Genomic DNA, 12,141 nt, shown 5'->3' with positions numbered 1-12,141 from the left:
GGCCCTTGCTCACTGTAGCTCTAGAATAACTTGGCATCGGCACATGGATCGATCCTGCTCTTTTGCATCCTCTATACTGATGAAAAGCAGTTTTCCCTCGACTCCCTGTGGTGCTGGACAAGCCTCCTGTTTGCCGGGCCGCTCCCCGGGTTATCAGGGGCTGCACCCGAAGCAGATTAGGGCCATTCACACCGGCAGTTTCCTTAGTGCCTTTGCGAGACCGATAACCCCTGGCGGGGCGGCAGTGACGCCAGCAGGCAGCAATCTGGTCCCCAGGGAGAGCTGCCTGCTCTGCGTGTGTGTTTATCCCCGCAGGTGTGGCTCCTGGAAACTCTGGCTCTCCCTCTGCTTTCTGGCGCCTGCAGTAGTCTCCCAGATCGGTCATCGCAGCTTGTCCGGCTCCAGCCATTCTCCCTGGGGAGCCTCTTCTGGGCAGGATCTAGGGGAAGTGTTGCTCAACAGCAGCCTTATCCTTCACAGGTGGCTTTATGGCGCTGCCAAGGGGTTTGTGCTGAGCCAGCCTGGCTGTGGCACAGCGCGGCCCGCACCCGCTTCCTCCCTGCGCCTGGCAGCCGGTGGGGAAAGGTGTTGGCTTCAGAAAACAAGACGGGCTGGGTGAGCAAACAAGAAGAGGCATGAGAACAGCTAGGTGTAATTCCTGAGCAGCGCTGCGAGTGGGAAGGCAGTGCAGAGCCCGAGGAGCCCGGGATGGGTGGCAGGGAAGCGTGCCCACCGCGGTGCGTGCAGCTCCGCAGCCACAGCCCCTGCCTGGCCTGGCCTGGCCCGGGCTGCGCCTCGCTTCCCGCAAAGCTCCTGCCCACAAAGGCGGCACTGAGTGTGGGCATGCCCTTCATCTACTGTCCTTACCTTCGCGAAGTGGCGAAAGCAAAGTTTGAGGATTTTTGCACATGGCTGTGAATGTGTATTAGCTTGCTTGGCCCAGGATATAGTGAGCCACTGAGAATGAGTGTTTACTGAAGTGTACCCTGGCATCCTTATCCTTCCTTTGCAGCTGCTATTTACCAGACAGCATTTGTGGTGAATGTAGCTGGCAGGAAACATCGTCTGGAATGAACTGGATGAGTTAAAGAATTTTTCACACTAACATTGTTGCAGGCATTTGAAAATACTTCACATGAGAGCATATTTTTGTAACCCCGAATTAAATTAACATTGCATGAAGCTGGCTCAACTAAATCGAATTTGCCATCAAAATGTTTGGTGTTTTTGTTTTCGGTCCCCGCCTTGTTTACAGCTCCTCTGTGTTAGGCTCTGTGTTGCAGAGGGATCATCTCCCTCTGCTGTATTGACATGCTGTATCACAAATGTGGCAGCAGCACAGCTGATTCTTCAGTGCTGGGTGGGGGATTTGTTTGGGGGGGTGGAGGGTGAGATTTAGACTTTCTCTTGGCAATTTAAGAAATTCATAATGAAAATGCACTCATTCCTGTTTTAATCAAAATGGCCTGCTGTGACACTATTTCTTTAAGAAACTTAGACTGCTTAACTGGAATGGGAATGTCTTTTTTAAAACTTGCCGGAATTAAGTAGCAGGATTGTTTCTTCTATAGGCTGCTCCGAGATTGAGAAATTGCTTTCTCCATTCTGGGCTTTAACTTGACGGTCAGATATAATTATTTTTCTCGTAGTTTGGTAACCCACGACTGGAATTTTTCTTTATTTAACTATAATTCCAGAAGCTGAGAAAACTGCTTAAAAATAGATCTAAAAAGAGATCAGATCCCACAAAAACAGACAGCCATTAATATGCATGTCACCCCACCATGCTGAATCTTTCTTTGTAGGTTGTGCAATCTACTCCTTCCTTTACCCATTGCCTTTGTTTTCTTACTTTGTTCCTTGTTTAGATTTTATGTAGTACTGTTATCCTCTATTTTTTTCTCGAGAAAGTTTCTAGCAGATTGTGGTTGGTATAGCTGTATGGGAACAGACTATTTTGGTCAAGTTACTTATTTGAACTGGGACTCTCTAAAACCCCCTCCTTGTCATCGATCTAACAGAGATGTTCCGACAGTGTATTAGTCATTACTGGGGTGACACGAAGCAGAGTGTAGTTCTGGAGACGCCCTTCCAGTGAAAGACACTGAGCTTTAAACCCTCTTCACAGATGTGCAGAGCTGTACTAGCCATGCCTAACTCCCTTGCATGCTTAATAGGCTTTTTGCCTATAAATCCCCATGTGCCATTGAGATACTGGATCTTAGTAGTAGGGCTGGATTTAATGGGAAGCCTGGATGTCTCTGATTTATCTCACAGCTCCCACCCTCAGTGTTGCTTATGAGGATGGGTGGGGTGCACTGCTGCTGTCACCCTGGTAAAAGCAGCAGAGGGAAAAGATCTCCCTGCCCAGCACCCAGAAGCAGTCTCAGAGCTGGGGCTTTGTCTCCAGAGCTCTGACAGCAGCATGGCCATGGAACAGATGAAGTAAACAAACCAACAATACAGGCATTTTTGTACAGAATAGGTCTATTATTCTTCCTGACAGCATGACTCTGAATTTGAGTTGTCATTCTTTGTATTGTTCCTTATTTAAAAAGAAAGAGAAAGCAGAACAAGGAATAATACAAATGAGATGGCCTGGGGCTTGTGCTTGCCTATAGGATATTCTTAAGGTTCTGTTGGTGCTACAAATTGGAACGATTTTGAAACCAGGTCCCTGAACCCAGCTGTATTCTTAAAGCAGTCGAGCATTAAAGTTTGACATGCTGCTGTGATTTATTCACCCAGGACTGCTATGCAGACCAATAACCAGGAATCCATAACCAATCACTTACCAAGACTAATCCATTGATCACTCACTGTACAGAGTTTTCCTTAGCTGGCCAGTGCGGCTCAGAGTCATACCAATAGCATCTGTGTATTAATGCCCTCTCCTGTTCAGCCCTAGGTGAGGTTTAGGCAGCAGGATGTTGGGCGGGCTGCGGCAAGGATGCACACTGCTGCTCCTGGGCACTCTGAGCAGGGAGCCCTGTCTGTGGCAGGCTGCCAGGCTGGATTCTGCCCTGACTGTCCCAGGCGAGGGCTTCTGGCAGGAGCCCAAGGTCAGAAGGGTGGAAAGGTGCATGAAGCTGTCAAGAATTTCAGACAGCAGTTTGTTGCAACCCTAACTCAGTAAAGCTTCAAAAATTTGCATCAGATGAATTTGGAGCCCTTTCTGGTCATTTGGACTGGAAATCCATACTATATTCTGGACACAGAAAAGCCAAGATGGATTTTGGGAGATAGCCTTTTCTGCCTTACTCCAGCAGAGCCTGGCTATGCCTGAAAAGCAGGCAGTCCTTGGGCTTGCTGAAGTATCAAGGGTGGGGATGTTTCACAAAGATACATCAAAAGAATATGGAGTTACACGCACCTGAAAGTACACAAACTCCCTGCCAAGGGGTAAGAATTTTGTCTTATCTGCATGGTAACCTCCTCACCTGGCCAAGGAAGTCTTCTGGAGCATTCCCTTGGCTGGGGGGCAGGGGGAGCATGGCTGCAGGGAAGCCCTGCGCAAGAGGGACATACAGCATAAATCCTTATTCCACTTTTCAAGACTGTGTAAACCTCAACTTATCTGGGCAGCCTGGAAGGTCTTTCATTCCACTAGACCATTTCTGTTTACACATCTGTAGCATTTAAACATTGCAGGATTGTTTAAATGCATTTAACATTTAATGCATTTATGTTTATGTTTAAATACATAAACAATGCATAGATTTTGTTTAAAGGCATAAACATTGCATGACAAAGTCAATTTATGGTCTTAAATAATTGGGGGATTTGGCCTGAAGCAAACAAACTGACAGTGGAGGAATTAAGGGGAACCACAGCATACTTCTCCATTATTGACAGGTAATAGAAACACACTAACTTTATTGGCAGATAAATGAATAAATGATTGAGAATCATATCCATTAATGGCAACCAGCAAACATCTTCCCCACTTAGTCTCTTGATACAGTTTATGAAGTCAGTGCCTGGATGCCCAGGAATGCCTCTCGCCTCTCTCTTGCAGCAGGAGGTGGGAAAATGGAGCAGAGAAGCAGCAAGGAGAAGAGTGCCTGAGAGGAGGAGGAGGCATGAAGCACTCTGGTAGGCAAGTCAGATGCAATTAAAAAGTCTTTGAGAGACATGGAAAAATGAGGAAGTGAGCTCACAAAGGCATCCAGCAAGAGGGGCATATGGGAGCAGACACACAGTCTGCTACAGGAGGGCATTAAAATGTCCTGGTCAGGAAGTGTAGATGGGGAACATAAGGGAACACACAAATAATTTATCTAGAGCAGACTGTGGTAACCAGTGAGTGTCAAGGAATGGAGGCACAACAGGAGGAAAAGGGTCACGTATGAGTTAATGCCTCATGCTCACAGACCCAGCTACCTGGATCAGGCACACTGTGGTAATTCGGAGTGGGGCTGTGGCTGAGCCTCATCCCCAATGGACCACAGCTGTGAGAAGCAGGTGAGCAGCATTGAAGGCAATGAGACCTGGGGTGCCCAGGTGCCCTGACCAATCACCAAAGGGAACAGAGGGCACACAGGTGCAATGCATGAATGTGAGGGGTATAAAAGGTTGGGCTAAAGAACAAGAAAGGTTAATGCTTGCAGCCTGGTGTGTGATGTTCCTGTGTGTGGGCCAATGCTTGAAGCCTTCTGAAGTGGTAAGGTGTTACTCTGTGTGGATTGAAGCTTTCTGAAATTGTATGTTGATGCTCTGTGTATTGTGCCTGTCTCAACTGCAACGTGTGCTGTGGCTTATGCTATGACACCTGGAGGTGTTAGAGAAGTCCACACTAGGAGGACACAGCGTACATATAGGCTTGGTGGCATGGGGACCATGGTAAGCTGCAGGAAGTTCTTGTGTGGCACTGGGAGAAGTCCAGTCCCTTTCTCCCCATGTTTTTATTGCCTGATTCATAGTAGAGGCAGCATATGCAATAAGACTGCCCTCAGCAGTGCACTACCCAAGACTGATAGCAATACAATTTTCTGGGGAATTTCTCATTATGCATTTGTTATTTTCAATGAATATAAGGTGGGAGAGTCAGCCAAAGGTAGTTCCCTGCCTTACTTCCTACTGTTATGTAAAATTTGGAAGCTTAAGCCTTTTCTTTCTGATGTTGTGGCTATTCAGCAGAGGTTGTGAAACTTTGCTTTCAGTGGGGAAATAGATCAACTTGAAAACTGAAAATTGGTTCTGTCTGACACTGCCATACAAATAAGATGGAGTGCAGTGCGTACAGTTCTTTTTGTCCTTTTTATGCTATAGATTTCCTTGTGTGGGGTAGTTGTACCAGGCTTGTGAATGCACGCTCATTTTTAATTGGATATTTGTCATTAAACATTTATAGAGTTCACAAACATACAAAGCATATGGAAGTCTTGTTAAGAAGGATTTAGTCCCTTTGTGACTATATACAAGCATTTGAATACTTGAATCAGACTGAATCATGAGGTTAAAAATAGATTGGTAAAGTCTTCAGATTTACTTTCTAAATTTTAAACCATGTGGAGGCATGTGGAAGAATTTAAAGTTAGTTCGCTTTAATCTCTTTCTCTGATACCAGAAGGAGTAAACAAGGGGGTTTCCTTTTCTTTTAATGAAAACAGGAGATTCACAAGACTTGAAATTAAGCCCTGAGAAGAGGCAACAGCTTGTTTCCTGCTTCCTTCCCATTTTGTTTCTGCCAGGGACCCTCAGCTCCTGGGCTCAGCCCCCAGCCCTCCTCCCCCCTCATCCCACATGCTGTCCTTTCCCTGTTGCTTCTGTCTCTTGCCTGCCATGGACAGTTGGTGTTGTGCTTGGATGGGCTTAGGCTGCTCCTGTTCACTTTGGCCACAAGGCCATTGCCACTCAGTGTAAATGTGGGTGTAAATCCCTGGCCTGGACTGTTAGGATGGCTGTTTGTAGTATGCATCTCACCTAATCTCACCCTGGTTCCTCTTCCCACAGCAGCAGGGATGGTTGGTGGGGTTGGGATGTTGTGCAGTTGTAGCCTGTGCTGTTTGTCCCTGTAATACTGAGGTCAGGCCCTCTTTGTCCTTGTAGGAGTGTAGCAGAACCAGACCCTCCAGAATTGCCCAGTTTAATAGCTGGAGATAAAAAGGTCACCTATAGCAGCTGGGAAGAGCTGCTGCTAGAGCACAGCTTTGCTTTGCAAATGCAGGAATTGCGGAGTTGATAAGGTGGGCTTATGCAACTAATGGGGTGTGGGACAATTATTTAAAATCATCATAGTCACCATCATCTGTAGAAAGTGGTTTTCTGGCACTTCAAAACAGCAATGCCATTTTTGCTCTTCTAAGAAGGACATCAAAACATTTTAACATGAAAGGATGAAGTCTGAGAGCATCACTGACTTACAGTTGTGTGGTGGGATTTTACATGTGACACTCCATGTCAGAATCACTTTTCCCCTTTTGAACTGGTAGAGATATGTCTTTATATTATAGGCCACGTTGGTTTTTTAATTTGATTCCAAACAGAGCTAAAAAGGTGTTTTAGAAAACTATATACAGGGATCTTGCTAAAGGCCTAACATTTCAAATCTTTTATGAGTGTGTGTGGGCATGTGCCTAAGAGAAATTTTTCTGTGTATGTGTACATAGGAATAAGTCACACAGTTTTCAACACATTTACTTGCTTTCTGCATTCCAAGCTCACTTTCATTTGTGTAGCTACAAAGCTTCTGCTGTTTTTAGTCCTAGATAAGATTCAGAGGGCTGCAACAAATTTGTGGTACAATCCTTATCAGCCGTTTTCATAAGCAGCAGAACTCGGGTTGGTCTAGTCTGGAGGGGAAGCTGTGAAGGGACCAGCCTGGGCTGGGCCAAGGCTGCAGTCTCCGGGTGAAGGGTACCCTCAGGGTGATGCTGGAGTGCTGCTGGGGAGCAGGGCTGGCTGCTCCCTTCTCAGGCTGGAGAGCCCATGTGTTCCAGGCACAGACCTGTCACATCGGTGTTAGCAGCACGTGGTGCTGGAAGTGACACATGTCTAGCAGGAAAGGAAGAAGGTGTTTTCAAAGGGGGGGGGCTGCAGCCAGATAACTGGAGCTGGGTGGCTCTGCCTTTGTTTAAAGTGTAGCGCTGGGGGAGTCAGCAAGGACTTTGGCTCAGCTCCTGTGAGCCTTCTTATGTGCCTGTCAATTTACTTTTTTGTATTTTAAGGAGTGGTTACCCAGCATTTTTAGAACACATGGCTCTTCCTCAGGAATGGGACTGCTTGGCTTGCTGATGCTTTTCATCTGGAGTATGAAGTACTGCTTTGATGGCTGATAGGGTTTTTTGCCCTTTCTGTGTCTGGATGTTGATGGAGAAGTGAGTGGCACAGAGGCTTTGGAGAATAGTCTAGGCTGTAAAGAAGAATTAACTTAATTCCTGCCAAGGCAGTTGCAGTTCATCAGTGTCAGATGGTAAGTCACTGAGATCGCTCCATATATTTCTACGTTGTATCTTCAAACTATAGACTACATTGATGCCTTTTAGAAATCTATCATACAGTTAATTATAGCTGAATTTAGTAGTTCCTGACATTGAATATTACTGTCAAACTGGTTTCAGCTGAGAAACAGAAGCATTACAGTTCTGCTGCTTCCTGTCCTCTTAGACAAAAGGCAAGAAATTAAATTAGACAGTTAATATTACGGGTAAGATTTAGGCGTTGGTTTATACATTTGATTTATCCCTTAGAATGAAATTTGTGGATAAATATGAATGTGAGGAATGTTTAAATTTAAAGGAAAGAGAGTGATAAATACAAATTTTGAGAAGTAGGATATGGATAGAAAGTAAGTCATGCAGAGTATTGTTATCTCTCTCTAAGTATTAGTGAAAACTTCCTTCTTGAATTCAGGTTGTTTTCCATTTGCTACATCTTCTAAGTAGTCACCTATTGACATTGTTTTAGAGGCAAGAGAGACTGAATGTTGCTCCTATGTGTTCACTTGGTTTAGCTCTAATTTTCTGTTCAGGGCACCCGTATGGGAGAACATAAAAAAAACTTCAGTGATTCATTGGGTGGCTGAAGCTGTTAGTACTCCCCAGGGATGACACAAGAAATGAAATCTCAATTAAGAGTGACTTTCCCTTACAAAGTAAAGCCTTTGAATCAGAGCATACCTCTGAGCCTTTTGTCTGCCAAATGGGTGGGGGCAATTCAGTTGAGAAAATGCAGTCAAGATGTGAAAAAACGTGCCTGGGGGCATCCAATGTTTCCAATGATGCACGGATGTTAGCAACATGCTGAGCTGTAAGATCTCAGAGCACAATACAACAGAATATTCACTTCTCAGTCTCTGGCAATTAAATTAGGTGTCAAACCAAAGGCCTTTAGGGAACTAAAATCAGCAAATCAGTTTGGTTTTCAGTTGGAACTTTTACATGACTTACAAACTTTCTGTGTGTGAAAGCTTATGGTAGTATGGTTCTTTGCTGGCATTGACATGAGGACTTGTCACTTTTAATGGCAGTGCCTTTTGTATAAGCCAGTTGTAACTTAAACTTCAAAAAATTCAGACTATACTTCAGCAAAATAAATGCTAAAATTTTGAAAGTATCCAGTGTACTTTACTTTACAGTATATGCTTTATAATAGATGGTATAAAATTGATCTTAAGATTCTTAATTCTTCAAATTATGTGTAGGCCTGAATTAAATTATTTTTAAAGTTCCTACAGAGACCCCTGTTCCAACTAAATAAGTGGCTTTCCACAAGCTGATCATCTCACATATTCTGTTACATAAGAATTTTAAATAAAAAAAGAAGAGGACTGAATCTAAATGTGTATTCCTCTGAAAGGAGAAAGCAGACAAAGTAAAAAAAAAGTAAAATATATTGTAGTGCTGCTATACATCTGGTTTTAAATGAGTTTGAAGTACACCACTTCAAATATCTTGTAAGAAGGTATCACTGTGGAGGGAGGATCTCTTAAGTGAAGATTGTCTATTTTAAGGTATAATAATAAAATCAAATAAACTGGATCTTATTCTATGGTTCTTCAAAAATATGAAGAGCATCTTTAATGCTTTCAATTTTCTTCCTGCTATAGACTGTTGTAAATAGGCAGAATTCTTCATCTCAGCTGCTTAAGTTTAGGTTAGGCTTCCTGAATAATGAGGATCTCCTGTAAGCAATTCTCCCCCAATATATTTTTTGTTTCCTTTTATGCTCAGTGGATTTTTTCACTATTTGAAAAATGCTGAAATTGTATTTTCATGCACTATAAAATCAAAAGGACTAAAAATTTCTTTCCTCTCCATTTCTATATAAAAAAAGCATCTGTAACTTCCTGTAGAGGGGCAAGGAAATGTCAGCTGTTATAAATTCTTGGGTTGAAGGTCTTCCAACTGAGCTAGTGGTAACTCCCATGCAATTGGTTTTTTAGAAGGACATGTTTTGTAGACCTAATAACTGGACCTCTAGGTTATTTAAGATGTTCTCCTCTGGACTCTTCATAACTGCTTGAGATTTTTTTGAAGTGCAGTGTTAGGAATGAGTCTCATAGCCCAGATGATGGAGGTCTTGAAATGCTGAGGAGAGCAAAAGATTTATTTTATGTGCTATCTGTTAATAAATCTTTATTTCATGGTTACTTTTCTATGACATCTGGAAAGTTGACTCATGCTCAGCCTGAAGCCTGCAGATCCTTTTGTGAGAACTGCCGCAGGGCCAGCTGTCTCCCATCCCCTGCTCATCCTCCTAACTTATTTCTTCCCAAGTGAAGTATTTTGCAACAATATGTCCTTTTTGCATACCGCTTTCCCCTTTGTCTTAGCCCATTTCTCCAATTTCCATATCCATCTGTGTACCTAATCTGCTCTCTGTTATTCCCACAGCTCCTTCTAGCTTTCTGAAGTCTGAAAACTCAGAAATCAGGTTGCATCATCATCATCAACAGACATGGTCCTCTCTTACTCAGGGTTTTTAGTGCTTTCTGCTGTCCTCTGCAGGCTCAGGCACTTCTTGCAGATTTCTGCTGAGCACCATGATCTGGAGAGGATGATCATTGAGGCCCCAGAAGGGCCTCAAAATGGATGTCTTGGTCGCAAGAGTCAAAATGTGAACAGTTCCTAAACAAGTACGCTGTAAGAATATTGACTAGTGTGCAGATGTCTTCATGCATCTTTCCAGTTTGATGGGGAACTACTAGCAAGTACTTTTTGATGTGGTTTCCCTGTCCTGCACAGTTTCATGTAAATCCTGCTCTTCATGAATGTGCCATGTGAAGCAGCATTGGGAACCACATAAAAATGGAGCTATATCTTTGTTGTTTCCTTCTTATTTGTATGTCGCTATGGGACATGAAAGAACACAAGCACACACCACTGCTCTGAAGGTGAAGAAAAAAGGGAAGTTTATTATCTGACTCCAACATTTATAGTTTTCCAAAAGTGACAGTGGATTGGAGGGTGAAAGTGCCACCTCTCCAATGGCACTGGACAAACCCACAGTCCATCAAATTTTTCCTCCTCCATAAAAGAATGCAAAAAAATGAGTTATTTACAGAGAGTGTGTGAGAAAGTTCATTACAAGAATGTAAACATCAGAAGGCTTAGAAAATCTTAAAAAATCAGGGTGACATCTGTAAGGTGTATTATTGAAAAAAAGTTGACTTTATTTGACAGTAATTTACAAAGTTGCTCACAAAGGTGAGTGACCTCAAAATCTTCATGTGTTTACAAAATAGTATGTGTCTTTCTTTTCACACTTTTTGCTGCGAATTTAGGTCACACTGAAAGGTCAGTGGGGCCCCTGTGAAACCTACTTTTGGCCCATAGAGATAAACATTTACTTGCAATTTCTCTGTCTTCTGCACTGTTGTGCCTGGATCTGTGCTACTGACCTCTCCAGACCTGTGTGGAGGAGAATTTTGCTGTCCATGGCAATGACAGCTGGAGGGCAGAGGCAGTGTGGACCAGGGTGCCAGTGTGGGGCAGCCCTGCAAGGGGCTGGTGAGCCTGCATCAACCCAGACTGCTCTGGTGACCTCTCTGGGTGTGAGAGGACTCAGTTTCTCTACCTGTTTAATGCTCAAACCACATCTGCCATGACCACTTCCTCTCACATATCAAAGATATGCTTAGTGGCCTGTGGTGTTTGTGTTTCAGCAGCTTTTGGGTAGTTAGGTCTTTCTGCTTACCAGCAGGTTCTGCTGTGTGTGATACTATTGAGGAAAAATCTTTATTCAGCCTGCTTTATGCCTGATGTAGTCACCTGAAGTAGGTGTTGAACAGTATCAGAACCTTTGTTACTTTCCTCCCTTTTTAATGACCTCAGACTAACTGGGCTTTCTGCTCTGTCTTTCTGAGTTTGGGATGAGTTTAGGTTACCTCTGAAATACAACCACAGGCCTCTCCCCTGCCTATCATTCCCAAACAAGCTGTACATTTTCTACATTAGTAATTCAGTTGTGTGAATTCCAAGAAAGTTTCTCTTGTGCCAGTTAAATATCTTACCTTTTTTAACAATAAGACATCCAGTTGTTCTGGTTTATTCTTCATGGCTATTTTATTAGCACACAGGCTTTTAATATGATGACCAGAGTTTGCTATTAGTTCTTGTCCCTTTTGTGACTTTACAGTGAACTCCAGTATCTCTTTTCCCCTCTTCATAGTTTGTGCTCTTTTTTTTTCCTTTTTCCAATAATCTGCCTGGGTTTTTACTGTTAGTCTGTATTGTTTTAGTTGAGAGGGGAGAATTTAGTTCTTAGAAAACTTTGTTTTCTGTCTTTCTTCACTAGATGGATAACAGCAGAATAGTGGGGAATCTGTCATGAAGCCATTATTCCATGATCAAAGAAGTCAAAGCATTCTTGGCAGTGTCCTCTGCACAGCCTGTGTGTGCAGCCCCATCATGTCCATGTGTGCCCCTCTCTGCCTGGTGTTTTACTCAAGTTGATAGGGTCTAAGGTGATGCTGAGGCAGCCCCTGCACCTTCTTGCTTAGTCCAGTTATTGTCCAAATTTGTCCTACTGTCACTAGGACAACATGGGTTTGTTTTTATGCATTTCCTGTTCTGTTTTATGAAGTAAGAGAAGCTTTCCATCCTTCCTGAAAGAGACCAGAACTCTTCATGGCAGGAGGTCACAGAGGTGCCTGAGCACCTGAAGAGGAGCAGAAGCACTTGCCACACAGGCAGGGAA

At 43.5% G+C, this 12,141-nt stretch overlaps 1 protein-coding gene across 4 annotated transcripts in view; it reads left to right on the top strand.

Annotated features, from left to right (window-relative positions):
* Window positions 1–12,141, top strand: part of LOC115902443 (SAM and SH3 domain-containing protein 1-like) — a 531,864-nt gene that overhangs the window by 381,948 nt on the left and 137,775 nt on the right. The window contains exon 1 of one of the 4 annotated variants that reach the window (XM_030945939.1): window positions 6,490–7,414. The exons of the other annotated variants lie outside the window; for them this stretch is intronic. Coding sequence (XP_030801799.1) covers window positions 7,412–7,414 — 3 coding nt within the window. The 5' untranslated portion in view covers window positions 6,490–7,411. Of the gene's footprint in view, window positions 1–6,489; window positions 7,415–12,141 lie in introns of those variants that run through there. 4 annotated transcript variants of the gene reach the window in all.

This window comes from Camarhynchus parvulus, chromosome 3 (genome assembly GCF_901933205.1).
Source record: "Camarhynchus parvulus chromosome 3, STF_HiC, whole genome shotgun sequence".
Taxonomy (NCBI): domain Eukaryota; kingdom Metazoa; phylum Chordata; class Aves; order Passeriformes; family Thraupidae; genus Camarhynchus; species Camarhynchus parvulus.
This window is presented reverse-complemented; position numbering and strand designations above follow the sequence as displayed.